The 13,642-nt window shown below is 34.1% G+C and overlaps 1 protein-coding gene across 5 annotated transcripts in view; it reads right to left on the reverse strand.

Moving 5' to 3' along the window:
* Positions 1-13,642, reverse strand: part of LOC115876692 (agrin-like) — a 272,204-nt gene that overhangs the window by 181,305 nt on the left and 77,257 nt on the right. For 4 of the 5 annotated variants that reach the window (XM_030892575.1, XM_030892578.1, XM_030892577.1 and 1 more), the window contains one exon: positions 3,530-3,580. Coding sequence is in view for 3 of the 5 variants with exons in the window: in XM_030892578.1 (XP_030748438.1) it covers positions 3,530-3,580 (51 nt within the window). In the remaining 2 variants the exon portion in view is untranslated. Of the gene's footprint in view, positions 1-1,494; positions 1,633-3,529; positions 3,581-13,642 lie in introns of those variants that run through there. The other variant, XM_030892574.1, reaches the window with a different exon arrangement.

Here is a 13,642-nt window from a genome sequence, read left to right on the forward strand (position 1 = left end):
AGCAAAATAAACTACAGACCAATATTAAAAATATATAGTTCTTATTTTTTTTATATTTGATTTTTCTAACCCTCCCATCGACTTGAACCGTGTGTAGCGTTTGTAAGTTTCCAGTATAAAAAATATGAATTTTTGAACAGTTAACGAAAAAATTAAATAATTTTTATCATAAGCAAAATCCCACTTTTTTTTTGTTCATAATCAAAAAATTAAACGTACAATTAAATAATAATTTTGAATAGAGGATATTATACAAAATAGAAAGAAAAAATATAGCCATATCTAGAATTTATAATTAAATAATACGATGCATATAATGCAAAATGAAATTGTATGTTTTATATTACTGTGCTGATTTTATGTCGAACTATTCAAACAGGACTAAAAATTTATTTTGAATAGAAATATCTTTTGAAATATTAATATTTTGTTGAATTTATTCTGAATAATTTTCATTTCATAAATAATTCATCACATCAAAAAGTAAATTTTATTTATTTATATATAGAGTGTTGAAGAAATATTCTCTTTGAATTTGCTTTGAAGTTTTTTATATTGATGCTTACAGTCAAGTGTTCATTATTATATGCATTAGATATTATATTTAAAGGTAAATGTAAACTCAGCTGATAAATAAAATATGGCAGCATTTTCCAAATCTTAGTTTAAATTAAAAATAGTAGTTCAAAAATCCGGTTAAATGCACCCCCTACAGGTTCAACAATCTAACATGTACAATCTTAACGTGACTCACAATTTAATAAAGTATGAATCACATTTACTTATATACTAAGTTTAGTTACTTTATGTGTACAATATGTACAATAAAGAATTGAAAAAATATCACACAAAAACCGTTAAAGACAACATAACTTAAAACACGTAAAATGACAACAATAACCAGTCTCATAATTTAGTATAATATGAAACGCACTTCCTAAATTGTTAAGTATAGAATTAAAAAAAAATAACACTACAGAATTATTATATAAAGTTATAAATATTTACATAGTTTTACCTGTGAAAAACTGCCTATAAAAGTTCATAAGTTGCATTAAATCTTTTTAAGTCAAAAAATAAAGCGTATTCAGCACTGGTGCTACATAGAAAAAATAGTTAAAACTAAACGATTAGAGAAAACAATAAACCTACAATATCAGTTCAAGATTTTAATATAAGACTCAACCAATTATATACATCTAATATTAACACAACTCATAATTTATTAAAATATGAAGCGCACTTCCTGCATATACGCACAACTTTTAAACAATTTTTTATTTGTTATAAATATTTTTAAATAAAACAACACAATTTATAGGAGCCAGAAGTTAGAAAAACTTTTATTTTAGCTCAGAAATACAAAAATTTATAAATTTCATTATGTCCTTTTTTCCTCACGGAAAATAAAAGTGCACAATCAGCATTGATGTTATAAAGGAAAACCGGTAAAAATAGACGACTGAGCAAGAAAGAAACAATGAACCTACTCACCAATATCAGTTCAAAATTTGAATACCGCACTTAAACCGTCCAATGGAACACAAGCTACGGAACCCACTGTAGCTGTACGAAAATACCGAGGCAAAAACACGTGTCGGGATACGAGAGCGCAACACGAACAGCCACAGGACGACGTAGCGAGTCCGGCGAGCTTAGGCAGACTGATCCTCGTTCGCATTGGTCCGAAGGATCGCGGCATTAGTCCTAGGAAAGAGTGGGGAGAGGAAAGCATTTACAAGACGGTGTCCTGCTTCTGGTCACTTGGCTTTTGAATTACCTGTGTAGCCTGGCTATTGTCCTTAAATGGAGTTCTATATAGAAACACGGCTCAAAAATTCAACAGTTTTGCTTATACACACACCATACAGATGTAAATTTTGGTCCTACCATTTCAAATTTTTCAAAGGATCTATAAAGGAAGTTGGGAAGTAAAAAGCAAGGAAACCACGATGATACTGCATTTCTCTGTATCCTTTACTATAAAGATATTAATAAAAAAAATGGATGGAAGACCGAAGTCTCTCACCAGTACACGTCCAGGAACTTCTTCCTAAGAATGTATCAGTAGATGTTCCACAAATCATAATATATACAAAATAATCAGCATAAGATAAAGCTGTTGGAAGCAAAAATATTTATTAAAAAGCAGCTATGGTTTAGAATGAAGCCAAGATTGGCATCGAGAGCAGGTATGAAGTATTACAGATACAATATATTTTATGAAGCAAGAAAAGAAATACATAATCTTAAGAAAAAGATACTGATAATTATTAATATGATTATAATTGTTAAAAAAAATCAAATGAATCATACTGCAAATATGCTGACGCAGCTTAAAATAACAAACAAAACCGAGTCTATCTAAATTATATATCTAGTTTAATAGACGCTCTCTTCAAGATGTAGTTATATTACACCAGCAATTACATATATACCTCTAATCTAAGTTCGAAATCATTCTCATTAGTTCACAATACGGAATTTGGAATAACGCAATTCTGCAAGAGCAAAACCGAATACCAACTCGAACGCTGCGAATTCCTTGGGTTATTTCTGCGAGAGTCTATCTCCGTTCGCCCTGCACAGATCCATCTGTCATTATTCAGTTTAATACATACTTCATTACGTACTAATGAACAGCCAATTGACTATATTAGGACGGCTATACAGTATATTCTAGGAACAGGCCTTTTGTTTTAATTAAAAACGAAAATGGATTTATATTGCACTATATTTTCTGTTATTATATTACTTAAATGGATAATACTTTCTTATATTAAGTTTAGATTATAGTAATCAGAAGTTTCGTAAAATTGCATTTGTTTATTATTATATTTTTTCAAATTACATTATATTTTTATAACGTTTAAATATGAAACTTTCTGTGAACTTTAGGACCAAAAATGTATATTAGTTAGAAAAATCAATGAACCGAAAAATAATGAATAATAGCGCAAAAATTACACAAAACCTAAAATGTTAAACAAACTCATAATTTAATGAAATATGATACGCACTTAATTTTATTTAGAATTATTAAAAATATGTGCTATCAAAAAATATATACACATACTTAATTACGTACTAACAAACAGTCAGTGGACTAAATTAAGACTTGTATAGGTTTACAGCTTTAATAAACAGGTTGTTTAAAATACCAATATATAGCCTTCAATAGATTTGATTTTATCAGTAAATATAATAATTATATAAAAACGTATATTGCAATATAACCTAAATTTTATATAAAAGCAGTTACAATTAACTTGGAACATGTTTCTTAAAATAAAAAGGCACTATGTGCGGAGCGAAAACTGCATCTATATAAATCACGAATCGAAATTACAGAAATATGCGAAAGCAAATATTTGCATCAATTATTAACGCTTGTTAGACAGCCTCCTTTTAAATGTAGGCAGCACATCAATAATCGAAACAAGTTTTCAACTTGGAAGTTGCAAAATCAAATTTGAACAGATTGTATAAAGAGAAGAAAAAAAAACAAACAGAAAATATTTTGACTTACCAGGAAAGTCCTGAGCGTAGGTTTTCACTTCCAGATTTTGCACCGTTTCATCTAAAACAAAAATATTTATTAAGTAAATATCTGTGTATAATAAAAGGAACCAAACAGAATAAAGCTAAACAAGGTAGGGAGTTTATAGATAACTGAAAGTACGCTATAAATATAATATGTTTAGAATCCACTAAACACAGTGATGATACAGGAAAGACGAAGTGTTAGGTTATAGATTGTATGGTTATCAAGTCGAATAAAAACTACTTTCATTCCCTGAGGGTATCATAACGTTGAAATAAATAAAATACTTATTATATATTAACTTTAGGGACATCTGAAATAAAAGGTGTAGCAAATAAAAATCGACACAAAGGCATTAAACCGAGATTTGTTATTCTTTGAACAACAAAACAAAATCGTGGAATCCAATACTTCAGAAACAATTTAAGAAAAGGGGTTAATCAATAGGATTAGAATCTAAAGTGAACAAATCCTTTCAGCAATGTCGTAAACCCGCCCTAAATGTATAGCGCCCTGATCGAGCAATCAAGGACTTATCCAGGATAATAGTGGAATATCTGTGTATGAATTGACTGGAAGGCGTTATTATATCCAGGATAGATTAGTTCAGCTACAGGGAAATGCAGTGAGAAGATCCACTAATCAAAATAAATTCTAAAGAAAATTCAGATGTATATTTTCTGCTAGATATGGGGTGCTATTCTATCTCTTACGACAGTTATTTAAAAATAACATAACTCAATAGTTGATTCTTTAAGAAAATAACACCCATAAAATAACGACACATTCTTAAAGGTATGTGTGCCTTTACATAGAAAATGTTTACAAAAATTTCCAACTGAAATTTATGTTCTACGCCATTTAAATACGAAATTATCAAAGTAACTAAAAATAAAATAAAATTACCATATTACTTTTATAAGTCTTGAAATATTCAGAATTCGATTTCCCCTAATTTTTACTTTCCATTAAATACTCGTATTTTTAAAACGAAATTATCATATAATATGCTTAAAAATTGATAAAATGCCGAACTTCAATAACGGAAATTACTTTATGAACTGCTTATTTTACGGTGGTATATTCGAAAAACTTTATCGCATTTTTCTTATATTATTCAGTTAATCCAGGGTAATTAAGTCCTTAGTTGCAGATCTACATAATGATTTCCGATAAACCTGCTTAAGTACCAGGTTTACAGGGGTCATTCTCCAGAAAATATACTTCTTGATTCATTTTTGTTGACTTTATAAGTTTGATATTTATTTTTAATAAAGCTGAATTTAATAAGTATATCCATTAAATAAAAATATATAACTAGAACTGTGAACTCAAAGAGTTTTACAAACATTTTACTATTTCTTTAGTATTATCCCTTTATTTTTTTTGTAAGAAGATACCATATTATGCAGGTTTTTTCATGTAAACTGTTCAAACAAGCCCCTAGTCTCTAATGCATCTGCTTTGCTATGAAACTAAAACTTCCGGATATTGTTGAGCTAGAGAATTTTATTGATGGTTTGACATGGCATACTTTCAGTTCGGTTCTAACCTAAAACGCAAACGCAATTTCCTTTTAAGATATTTAGGAAAAACGATCGTATAACACAAGCAGGCTACTAATTCCATTGCGGTTTTATTTAGAATTTTTTAAATTTTTTTGTTTCTATACTAACGTCCCTAATACTTGAGAACTTCACAAGAAGAGCCTCAAGGGAAGACTGGCAGGTTTCAAAAAGGGTGATTGACCAATCAAAGATAAAATGGGCTATAAACTCATTTGAGCCATACAAATCACCGGGACCGGATGGTATTTGTCCAATAATGCTCCAGCAAGGACCAGACCTACTGACGAGTAAACTTTGCACACTACTAAGAGCTAGTCTGGCCTTAGGATATATACCGAGAATTTGGAAGCTGACCAGGGTAGCTTTTATACCCAAGAATGGGCGTCTGGACTATTCTACGGCGAAGGCCTTTAGGCCCATCAGTCTTATGTCGTTTGTACTAAAGGCTCTTGAGAAACTAATGCAGGACAGGTATGTTAGGGATGAAGTAATGGGAAAAGGACGATTTCACCAAGACCAGCATGCCTACACAGCAGGACGATCAACCGAATCGGCACTCCATCAGCTAGTAAGCAAAGTGGAGTCGACGTTAGAAACAAGAGAAGTGCTTTTAGGGGCATTCCTCGACATAGAAGGGGCGTTTGATAACACCTCATTTCAGTCACTGACGAGAGCTACAAGGAACTTCGGATTAGAGGAGACCTGCTGCAGGTGGATAGACTGCATGCTCAAAAGTCGAGTGGCATATACCACCCTACTAAATGAGACTGTTGCAGTCCGGGTGGCCGGAGGATACCCGCAGGGTGGAGTTCTCTCCCCTCTGCTGTGGAATCTCGTTATGGAAGGACTGCTTGATAGTCTCAACAGGGCTGGTTTCAGCATTCTGGGATACGTAGACGATTTGGTCGTGTTAGTCAGAGGTAAGTTTAACACAACAGTAAGGGAGCGAATGCAAAGGGCCCTGAAGATTGTGGAATCATGGGTGACACGGGAAGGACTAAATATTAGTCCTACAAAGACCGTAATAATCCCCTTCACCAAACGAAGAATTTTGAACCTCTAAGACTCTGCGGTGATGAGATTCCTCTCTCGGGGGAGGTCAAGTATCTAGGAATCATGCTGGATACCAAACTGACCTGGAACCGACATTTGGAAAATGTCACAAGGAGGGCGGTGACTACACTAGCGGTAGTCAGACGACTTCATGGAAAAATCTGGGGCCTCAGACCACAGATGGTGCACTGGCTGTACACTGGAGTGGTGAGGCCTTCAGTAACATATGCATCCTTGGTATGGTGGCCTAAAGTAATGCAACAAACAACAATGCTCAGCCTTAGCAAGGTGCAAAGACTTGCTTGTCTGAGCATAACAGGGGCAATGAAATCAACGCCCACTGCATCAATGGAGGCGCTTCTGGACCTTCCGCCTCTTCACATAGTGATCCAGGCGGAGGCAAGAATGGAACTCTATCGACAACAAAGTGTCTTGTCTCCGGGAAATAGGACAGAAACAGGACACTTAAAGAGGGAAGATTCTATCGGAGGATCTCTACTCCAAATGAGATCGGACCAAATGACCCCTCTTTATCACTACCACAAACCATTCGAGGTGAACAAAATGGATCGAGGAATGTGGACAGATATAACATTCCTTCAGGATGGACTAACCTGGTATACAGACGGGTCAAAGACCGCTGAAGGAACAGGAGCTGGAGTATTTGGGGAAAGACCAAGGCCAAGCTTTTCCTTGGGTAAACAGTCAACCGTATTCCAGGCAGAAATCTTCGCCATTCTACAATGTGCAAGAGAAAACAATAGAAGAGCTTATTCAGGTAAGCTCATCAATATATGCTCAGACAGTCAGGCGGCACTTGGGGCGCTTATGAACCCAAAGGTATCGTCGAGACTCGTCTGGGAATGCCTGGGTGAACTGGGAGCTCTGGCACGAAGGAACAGAATTAAATTATTCTGGGTGCCGGGCCACAGCGGCATCCAAGGCAACGAAAAAGCCGATGAGCTAGCTAGGCAGGGATCATCGGCATCCTATCTGGGTCCAGAGCCAGTACTGGGAATACCCAAATGTATGGCCCGTCGTGCACTCAAACTCTGGATCAAGGAAAAGCACAATGTCCACTGGAGAAACAGACAGGGGCACAGGCACAGCAAGGCTTTTCTCCAAGGACCTAGCTCTAAAACCGCAAAAGAACTGCTAATGCTTAGCAGAAATAAAGTGCGGATTACAACAGGCCTCTTGACAGGATACATGGCTGTCAAGTGTTATCTGAACAAGCTCAACCTGTATCAAGGAAGTCTTTGCTGCAGACTCTGCGATAAAGATCCTGAAACAGCGGAGCACATAATATGTCATTGCGAGGCTCTGGATCGCAAGCGACACTTTTTATTTGGGAAAGCTAGGCTAGAACCGGAGGAACTATGCTCCCATCCTATCAAGGACCTGCATAAGCTAGTGCAGGGCACAGGGATAGGAGAATGGGTGCAGATATAGAAGGGGGACAAACACAATAGGCCTCACAGGTCGCAGTGTTTCCGGCAGAGGACGGCCCCTTGTTGTGGAAAAAAAAACGTCCCTAATACATAAATATTACTTAAGAAATTTTATTTTGTTTCATATTATAAAGCCACAAGCCGCTATTAATATCAAAAAGTTCGCTTGAAAGAGCTCCGAAGTGGTGTAGACTTTTTTGTATGAAAAATTTCATATTATTTTAATAAAAGAAAACATCTTTTCGGCTATGATGGCGGTTGGAAATTTTAAATGTTTTCAAAGGCGCTCCTCTAAAAGTTATACTTTTAATTTCTTCTATTCCTGTTATGAAGCTTCTTTGAAAGTTTTAATCAAACCTTGGCAAACTGCAACTTCACAGGGAATATTTTGCTTCTTTAATATTTAGGTTAAAATTTATTTGTTTGTTGTTGGCGAGATCTTAAGAACTTTAAAATTTTAGTGAAAAAACACTGAAGTTAGTTCTCTACTGGGTTGTTGCAAATTAATTTGCGTAAATAGATTACGTATTTTAAGTGCTTTTTGTTAATAGCGGCGTTTAAATTTATTTTTTAATATATATTATAGTTTTATAAAAGTCCCTTAAGAATATAACTATAAGTTCTACACCTGGGTACCATGACACGAGGGTCACAGGGGCAACGAAAAGGCAGAATAAATGGCCGAAAAAGACCCATCAACGTCATTTATAGACCCAGAACCCTTCTGAGGCGTTGAAAAAACAGGCAAACACAAAAATGGCCAGAAAACGGCAGGTCAACAAATCTCTAGAACCGTTGAGAAAATCACCAGAGAAGAAATAGGCAAAGGAGTTCATAGTAGAACATTAGGCAAAGCAAAGACAGTCAAAGCTGTACCTGCTCTACTACCAGGGCATTGTAAGCTCAATAGGCATCAAAAGATGATGTTATTGACGGACGAGGCCATATGCATATTTTGTCAATCTAAAGAAGAAACGACAGAGCACATGTCGGTGCAACAGCCTCGCAAATGTGCGGTTCTTTGTACTAGGCAATGATTGACATTGACAGTGTTTCCAAGTAGCTAGACTATTTGAAAAGAATAGAATTAAAGAATGTAACATAAAGATCAGAAGAAGGCACAACGGATCTGAAAAGGTCGCAGTGGTACAGACTGATAACCACCTCAAGAATCTAATATAATAACTATTTTGAATTATATAACCGGATAAAAATAGCAACTCTTGTCAAATAATTTACCTTCAAACTTTGTAACTGAAATCATAAAGCCCTTATAATGGTATATCGATACTTTTTTATAAAGAAAACCGATATAAAAGTCCTTTTAGAATTGAAAGATTTTGGAGAAAATAAGAAAAACACGAATCTTTTCTGTAGTCTCACAAAACATCAATCTGTTTGAAATACTTTAATTCTTCAATAAATTGAGTTTATTAAAAAAGAAAATGGAAACACATAAAATACAACTATAAAAAATGTTATAAAAATATAACATTACTTTTTAATGGAAATATATTAATAAATCTTTGATTTTAATATAAAGATTTTTTTTATCCACTTAAGGAAATTCCTATGATTATTAATATTTTTTTACGGTAAATTTTTGGCATATTTAGTGGCGTCACGTTAGTCGGCTCTATTGTAAAAAATATATTTTTTTCGATAGATAAGGAGAACAAGAGTCCTGCCAGAAGAAGATAAATACCAACCAAATGGACTAAAAGAACGACGGGAACAGGAAACAGAAAGATGGTCATTTGTAAACTGTTAGAAACGAAGGCGAAGGTATTTCTGAAGAAACTGTCGTTTATTAAGTAAGCAACACTGCTGTTAAAAATTCGATATACGCCTTTTTGGTCAAGCTTGGGCATTGCGAGCACGCCTTCTTGAAGGATAGCACGACAGACGAGTATAATTGCATCGGAACGTGATCGGGGTTAATCGGGTTGCGAGGAAGGGGGCGAGGGACAGGGAAGGGGGGAAGCGGAAAACGTTGCCCATGGTGGTGAAGCGGCCTAAATCAGGGACGACGCAAACAGAGCCTCGGATTCCCCCAATTTATTCTCCATTGAGTACCTGGTCTTGATTTTTATTCCGGTGTCTTCTTCAGAGGGGGCTTCAGCTTTATTCCCATTTAGTTTTGATTTAATTTATCAAATCAAAGTATCAGTGTTGTATTGTGTGTTTCGTACCGTATTATACAGGGTTATACTTATACTTAAATAAGTACAAATTACGATTCAAAATATTTTCAACGCGCTCAATTTTATACTAAGTAGTTTTTTAAAAATGTAATGCAATTTTCATAGAGCACCGCATATTCATGCGTATTCTAAATCTAAACATAACTTTCATTTCACTGAATAATTGAATAACTATATTAGAATAATTATTTTTTGTTACAATGCAGAGTAATAATAAAATGCTTAAGAGTTATTAAAATTAAAAACCTTATTAAGACAGAAATATCAAAGGCTGTCAAAATGTTATCATTTTTAAGGCACTTAAATTGTCTGAACTCCCAAATTAATTTCTTAAGAAAAAAATTTAATTTAAATTTTATCAGGATGAGGTAGCACAAAAAAGTATTTATGCCTCATCTCAAGTAACCATGCGCTGTCACTGATACACATTCACAATTCATTGGCATCACATAAATCAATGGCATTAAATAAATCAATGGCATCACATAAATCAACAGCAATTTTACATAAAAAAAAGCCTGTTATACAAGATCGTATATATAGTGTCTCGTTAAAAAGTAATATTTTGGTCGATAACTGAAAAAACAGTTAATATTTTAAAGAATCCTATTACACCACTAAATTTTACGTTGAAAAACTCTATAAAATCTGTTTTTACGTTCAGAATTAATTTTTAAATGTCCCAGATACAAGGGATGCTCGAAAACAACAGGTATTTTGACAAGACATGCTACTTGAACAAGCTCAACCAGTATCAAGGAAGTCTTTACTCTCTGAGATAGAGATCCTGAAACAGTAGCGCATAGAGTATGTCACTACAAAGGTCTGGATCGCAGTGACGCTTTCTATTTGGGAAAGCCACGCTAGAACCGGAGGAACTATGGTCCCATCCTATCAAGGGCCTAAACAAGCTGGGATATGTGACTTGGGTGCAGCCATAGAAAGAAGACAAATACAGTAGGCCTTACAGCCCGCAGTATTTCCGACATAGGATAAATTTATCAAAAATACCCGGTGGTTTGGAGTCAAAGAAGGCTATGTCAAATATATCAATTGAATATTTTGTTTCAAACAAATGTAGCCAACTTTTTATCTGCACTAATAAGCAATGGTCACTGAAAATGGGACACCCTGTACTTTACATTGGGGCAATTCGAAACATATTAACTTTGCTATTAATTTTTAATAATATAAATTTAAATAATAATATCCTTCATTTATTATAATTATTTTAAACGTTCTCCTATGGCTTTTATAAACGATTTATTGACCAATTTAAATTCGGGCGTACAATTTTATTTCAAAAGTTCCATTTTAAGACTCGATCAATTCCGAAACTGATAGATTTTCCTCCAAAGCCCATCGAAAATGTTGTTCAAATGTGCACATTTTTTTTTAAGTTTGCGGAAATGCAATTATATCTGTCAAATTCAAATATCGTCGAGATGATATATGCGCCGGAATATCTCGACCATTAAAGATAAAATATAGCTGTCGAACTTTTTTATTTTTATATGCGTCTATTGTACATAAATCTAAATGGATATATTCCGAAAGGGCATGTGTATAATTTGGACGCGCGCGCTTATAGACTATTTATTTATTCAGTTAAATATAACAAACACTTTCGAGCGTTTACTCAAACGATTTATTAGGAATGTTGTTTTTTTAAATTATTTTAATGAGTGACTTTATTCCAAATGTGACATTTTATGTTTCATTCTGCTTGTTCTTACTGGTCGTAGGTACATTGTTCATACTACTATTTTACAGTTAAAGAACCTTCTGAGAGAGAGAACCTTTTTAAATAATTATTATTAGTAGTATAACATGTTTTGCAAAAATAACTGATGGCAGTTCGTTTAGTGCATTTGTGAGTTAAAGATTTATCTATAGCGCAACGCCATCACAACAGACAACAGATGGACCACAAAAATTACAGCATGATGCCCACGAGAAATCCAGAGATCTAGAGGAAGATCAAACTTGAGATGGGACCATGATATTAGGAAATTAGCAGGGATAACTTCATAGGGCCCGCATAGCCAACAATAGAAAACAGGGCAACGGCCCAGCTACGTCGAAACACCAGTTCCCATTAGACCACCGAAGTTAAGCGACGTAAGGCGATACTAGTGGATGGACGGGTGGCCGGTTCGAAACTCTGTATCGTGCTGTTGTCCAAGGCAAAAGTGTAAAATCTATTGACGCACACTGCTCATTCACGCCGGTTCGAGGCCGGATGAGATCGGATATCTCGTGAGTAAGAGTCGATTTAGACACTTGCCAAGTCGGTAGGCCAGTGACTATGATATGGCCGAGGACCGCGGTTCGGATTCCGCGTAAACAAAGTAGTCCCCGTCTAGATTAGCCATGGCAGCAAAAAGGAGACGTTTACTGAAATCTTTACTTTACTTTTAATAGACAACCAATGGATCCAACTACACAGAGAGTATCTAAATATGTGAGGGAGGCTACACCATAATTGGAAATGGTTGAATAAGCTGAAAATAATGATGATGATGATCGAATAAATTAATATTCCCAAAAAAGAAAAGGTAATTTTATTCATTTGTACTCTATTGCGTGATGCCCCCCTCCCCCCAAACTATGAATAATTCTCCCATTTATCGAGGTAACGAGCTTAGATTTTCTTAAAAAATTGGTTAGGTTAGGTTAGTTAAACAATTTAGTAGTAATAGGCAAAGTAGCCTATAGAAAATAAGTAAAAAAATAAACTCTCATTTTTCAGCCATTTATTAGTCTAAATGTCAAATTTGACAGATAATCGAGAGCAACATATCAATTTAAATAAAATTAAAAGCCAAAAATAGCACCAAAGAAAAAAGCATTTAAAAATAAATTTCACATGATGCAAATTTTATCTAGAAGCTGTATAATAAAGGAATTTTGAAAAATTATAGAAGTGTAGGGATGTTGAAAAACAAAGCGTATAATTACGCAAAAGAAAAAAAGAAAAAAATCAACTGTATAATGTCTTTTTACAGCGTATTTAACTGTTATCTATCAAGTCTGCAGCTACCAAATACATCTTTTTTACTCGACTTAAAAACAAGTTACCTAAAAATAAATCCTGTTCAAAAGATTATCTTTGGCCTGGGTGTTCAACATATTAAATTATACCATCATTTGCACGGTGTGTTAAAACGGCAAAAAAATAGCCGACCAGTATTAATACCTCACTTTATCCCAATACCAATCTGGAGTGAACTTTTTTTCGTCACGGCGTTTAATCGCATTATTTTGTTTTTGTCGTTATTGTCGTTTAAAAACGTCTTACAGACATTTATTCAGGAAATTATCCAAGCCAGATTAATAACATTTCTGAACTTATTAAAGGACGTAAACGAATTAATCAATTCTATCGGTACCGGTAACTTACTTTGTATTATAATGAAATTTTATCTCACAATATTAACATCCTTTCGAATAAAAATACTTATGTCGGAAAAGGGATACAGGATATTTGCCAATAAATAAAATATTTAAAACCATTCCGTTTTATTAGCAAATAAAAAAGTAGATGCCCTACTTTAATATGATCTATATTGATTTATATGATCCCTTTTCTTCATGGATAAGGGTATAACTGGAGTTTTTACAAGTTTAGGAGGAAAGAAGAAAAAATAAATATATGTTTGTGTTCCTTTTTTTATGTATTTTATAATGCAATTTTATTTTCATGCTAAACCTTTTTGTCTTTTCCAAAACAAATAAAAAAATATTATTTGAAAACTTCTGAAGATACGTGATCCGGTATTTAGAAAATATTATTAAACTAACGAATTTTATTTTTTGATA

This window comes from Sitophilus oryzae, unplaced genomic scaffold (genome assembly GCF_002938485.1).
Source record: "Sitophilus oryzae breed Bouriz unplaced genomic scaffold, Soryzae_2.0 scaffold_1440_pilon_pilon, whole genome shotgun sequence".
In the NCBI taxonomy this organism is placed as follows: domain Eukaryota; kingdom Metazoa; phylum Arthropoda; class Insecta; order Coleoptera; family Curculionidae; genus Sitophilus; species Sitophilus oryzae.